At 38.5% G+C, this 4,146-nt stretch overlaps 1 protein-coding gene across 4 annotated transcripts in view; it reads right to left on the reverse strand.

Moving 5' to 3' along the window:
• ABCB11 (ATP-binding cassette, sub-family B (MDR/TAP), member 11) overlaps positions 1–4,146 on the reverse strand; it is a 109,481-nt gene that overhangs the window by 15,921 nt on the left and 89,414 nt on the right. For all 4 annotated transcript variants that reach the window (XM_006867017.1, XM_006867015.1, XM_006867016.1 and 1 more), the window contains exons 23-24: positions 1,788–1,944; positions 510–707 (exon numbers count right to left, since the gene is read on the reverse strand). In XM_006867017.1, the coding sequence (XP_006867079.1) occupies positions 510–707; positions 1,788–1,944 (355 nt within the window). The remainder of the gene's footprint in view (positions 1–509; positions 708–1,787; positions 1,945–4,146) is intronic.

Here is a 4,146-nt window from a genome sequence, read left to right on the forward strand (position 1 = left end):
CTATCAATTTGTCAAATATCCCTGCCAAAGCTTTATGGTTCATGAATGTCTTATTTTATTTAGACTTAAGCTTCTTGAATCAAGATTGTCCCAGATTTTTATGCTAAATCATCTTTCTTGCTCATTTATCATTGTGTTTCTTATCACAACCACCACCACTTTTTCCATCCCAGGTCATTAGTTTCCTGACTAGTCTGCACTTTCTGCTCCATTTAAAGGTAAGTAAATGCTTCTGTTAAGTGCAATCATCTCCAGCTTCACAGCATGCCTGGCTGTCTGTCTAACTCTAGGTCAGCGGCCTCCTAGAATGCAGAGGACCTGAGAGTGGAAACCATGTTGTAAAATCCAGTCAACCAGTCCATCACTGGGATTGGAAAACATCCAAGGGGTAAATTTCTATAGAAAACTCTTTTGAGTGAGTCTGGCAAGGCAACATCTTGAAGACCACCCTTCGCTGTTGGAGACATTTTGCTAAAAGTAAAATTCATGACAGCATTTGCATTGCTTACCACCTTCCCTTTGTCAGGATCATAGAAACGTTCCAATAGCTGAATACTGGTGCTTTTGCCACACCCACTGCTTCCAACAAATGCCAGTGTCTGCCCTGGATTAACGGACACTGAGAGACCATTAAGAACTTGTACATCAGGCCGCGAAGGATATGTAAATGTGCAGTCCACAAAGTCAACCTTCCCCTGAAAGTTGTCCTGTGGAGAAAAGATCTGGGTTACATATGCCCCTACTGGACTCTAGAATATAGACAAAGCAACTAAATCTGAATTTGAAGCCCCTGATTAAGAGAATCTTTAACACTATATGTTATGAAATAAATTGTATCTCCCCCAAAATATGTATGATTGGGCTTCAAAAGTTCATGGAAAATGGAATGAAAAGAAAATGGAATTTTTCCACAAGCATTTTGAAGCCCCTCCTTATTGTAGTATCATATTCCTGTGAATATGATCCTGATCGTTTTCTTTATATTAATGAGGTCAGACCAGAGTAGTGGTGGTGGTGGTGGTGGTGATGTGCCATGGTGTCGGTTCCGACCCATAGAAACCCTGTACAGGGTTTCCAAGATTGTAAATCTTTACTGGAGCCGAAAGCCTCATCTTTCTCCCGTGGGACAGCTGGTAGTTTCGAACTGCTGACCTTTAGCTTAGCAGCCCTATTTGTAACCCCTAAGCTACCAGAAAAGACTAGGGTGGTCCCTAAATGTAATTGTTTCTGAATTGTAAAGAAAAGGAATTCTGAGGCTGCAATAATTAAAGCAATAATCTGCTGATTGAGTTTTTTTTTTTAATGAGCAGGAAAGACAAAACAACACCTACAAAGACTATAAGTTGCATGAGAATATATCTTGTTGAGATCAAATTTATTTTCTAGTGGACCACATGAACCTAGATACGCTTGAAGTCAATCAGTATCATTGGACGAGAAAAACTGGTATTTCAACATTCCACACCAGAACAGCAGTACAAAACATGGTGGTTGGACAGGTTCAAAGGACATCTGACTTCATTCATTCTGGATCAAAGGTGTGTTTTGTATTATTCATACAAAATTTAGCATTTATTGGGTAGCACTGTTGTATTCAAATGCCAACTTTATGAATAAAGGATTTGTGTTCATTTACTTCAATCCTTTATCATTGCAAACACATTGCCTAGTCATTTCAAGTATGGCAGTAATTTCAAAGCTAAGTGGAAATGTGTGACCACCCTCAAGGATTGTTCCACACACACTCACATAACCCCCCTTCCTACTGCCTCTACCATAGTACTCACCCATTTTTCACCGGCACTGCTGTATACATTGATTGGGGGTTGTCGGTCCAGCAGTTGAAAAAAGCGTGCTGCTGATATTTTAGCTTTAGCGTAGCTTGGGGTATAAGAGGAAGCTCTTCCAAGAGCTGACCCACTCAGAACCACCGCAGTGATAACCCTGCAATAGGATGGAGAGTCAGGTAGAGAGGAGTGGGGTGTGTGGCTGGTTTGGGGTATTAACTCTGGTTTCTAGGAAGGAATCGAGTAACTCATATTAAAACCAGGCAAAGGCATCACTAAAAAAGAAAATTATAAAACAATATCTCTCATGAGCATCGATGCAAAATTTCTCAACAAAATCCTAGCCAATAGAATTCAAAACAACAACAACAAATATATATATCATGACCAAGTAGGACTCATGCCAAGGATGCAAGGATTGTTTAATATTAGGAAGACTATCAATGTAACCCACCATATGAATGAAACAAAGGAAAAGAACCACATGACTGATTCAGAAAAGACATTTGACAAAATCCAACATTCATTCCTGATAAAAATGTTGGAATTGAGGAATTGAGGGAAATTCTGCAACGTAATTAAGAGCACATATACAAATTCAACAGCCAACATTACTCTTAATAGAGAGAAACTGAAAGCCTTCCCTTTGCAAATAAGAACCAGACAAGGATGCCCTTTATCACCACTCTTATTCAATATTGTGTTGAAAGTCTTAGTCAAAGATACAAGGCAAGAAAGAGAAATTAAAGGAATCCAAACTGGCAAAGAAGAAGTAAAACTCTATCTGCAGATGATATGATCCTATACATCAGTGATGGGGGACCTTTTTGCTGCTCAAATTTATAACATCAGTTGCAGGCCATAGAAAATTACAAACTTAAAAATTAACCTGGAATTTTTGGTCAAATATTTAAATAACTCACCCCTAATGTGATGGCTGGAGTCCTGGTGTGGTGCCGTGGGTTACTGCACCAGACTGCAAAGCCATTTGAACTGCAAGGTTGGTGGTTCAAGCTCAGCAGCTGCTCCTCAGAAACCCTTACAGGGTCAGTATGGGTCAGAATCGACTCGATGGCATTTAACAACTACAACAATGTGATGGCTGGCACTGTGGTTGCCTTGGCAGGGCCAAACCAAATGATTTCAAGGGCCTTATTCCCACCCCTGCTATACATGGAAAATCCCAAAAACTCAGCAAGAAAAGTATTGGAACTCATGAAAAGATCAGCAAAGTATCAAGTACAAGATCAAATACAAAAATCAGTTGGATTCCTCTATACTAATAAAGACAGTTCTTAAAAGGAAAATAGGAAAACACAGAACCATTTTCAATAGCCACCCAAAAGATGAAATATTTAGAAATAAATCTAACCAGAGAAACAAAAGACCTATACAGAGAAAACTACAAAACACTACTCAAGAAACCAAAAGATACTTCCAAAAATGGAAGAATCTACCATGCTAATGGGTAGGAAGACTTAACATTGTTAAGATGTCAACACTATCCAAAGCAATCTACAGATATAATGCAATCCCAATCCAAATTCCAGCATCATTCTTTAAAGAGATGGAAAAACTGATCACTAACTTTATATGGAAAGGAAAGAAACCTCAAATAAACAAAGCATTACTTAAAAAGTAGAACAAAATTAGAGGTCTCTCACTTCTTGATTACAATATTTACTACCCAGCCACAGTGGTCAAAACAGCCTGGTACTTGTACAACAAATGAGAAATAGTGTCAGTTTCTCCTATTTCCTTCTGACCATTAAGCCCAGTCTTTTTAAAAAATAATTTTGAATTTTGTTCCATATATTCTGCCACTCTATCAGGAACCTTCTAATGTGATCCCTTTCAGAGAAGTTGGTCGTGGAAAAGAGATGGTCTCTTCAACAAACGGTGTTTGCATAACTTGAAATCCATTTGTAGAAGAAATGGATTATCTCATACCATATACAGAACAAACAACGTGGATTAAAGACCTAAATGTAAAACCTTGAACTGTAAAGATCATCAGTGAAAAAGTAGGGACAAACTTATGGGTTCTAATATATTCTATAAACACACTATCAAACATCACTAAAAACATACAAGCAGTAGAAGACAAAAGAGATACTTGGAACCTCCTACAAATCAGGACCGTACATGCATCAAAAGATTTCATTAGAAGAGTAACATGGGAGTCCACAGATTCTTGGTGTAATGCTGCAGGATCAGCACTGGACTGTGAATCACAAAGTTCAAACCCATCAGCTGCTCCTCAAGAACCCTAAACAGGGTTGCTGTGAGTTAAAACTGACTAAACACACTTAACAACAACAACACAACCTTGGAACAATAATGTTCTATGGGTGAATAC

Source organism: Chrysochloris asiatica, unplaced genomic scaffold (assembly GCF_000296735.1).
Source record: "Chrysochloris asiatica unplaced genomic scaffold, ChrAsi1.0 scaffold00099, whole genome shotgun sequence".
Taxonomy (NCBI): domain Eukaryota; kingdom Metazoa; phylum Chordata; class Mammalia; order Afrosoricida; family Chrysochloridae; genus Chrysochloris; species Chrysochloris asiatica.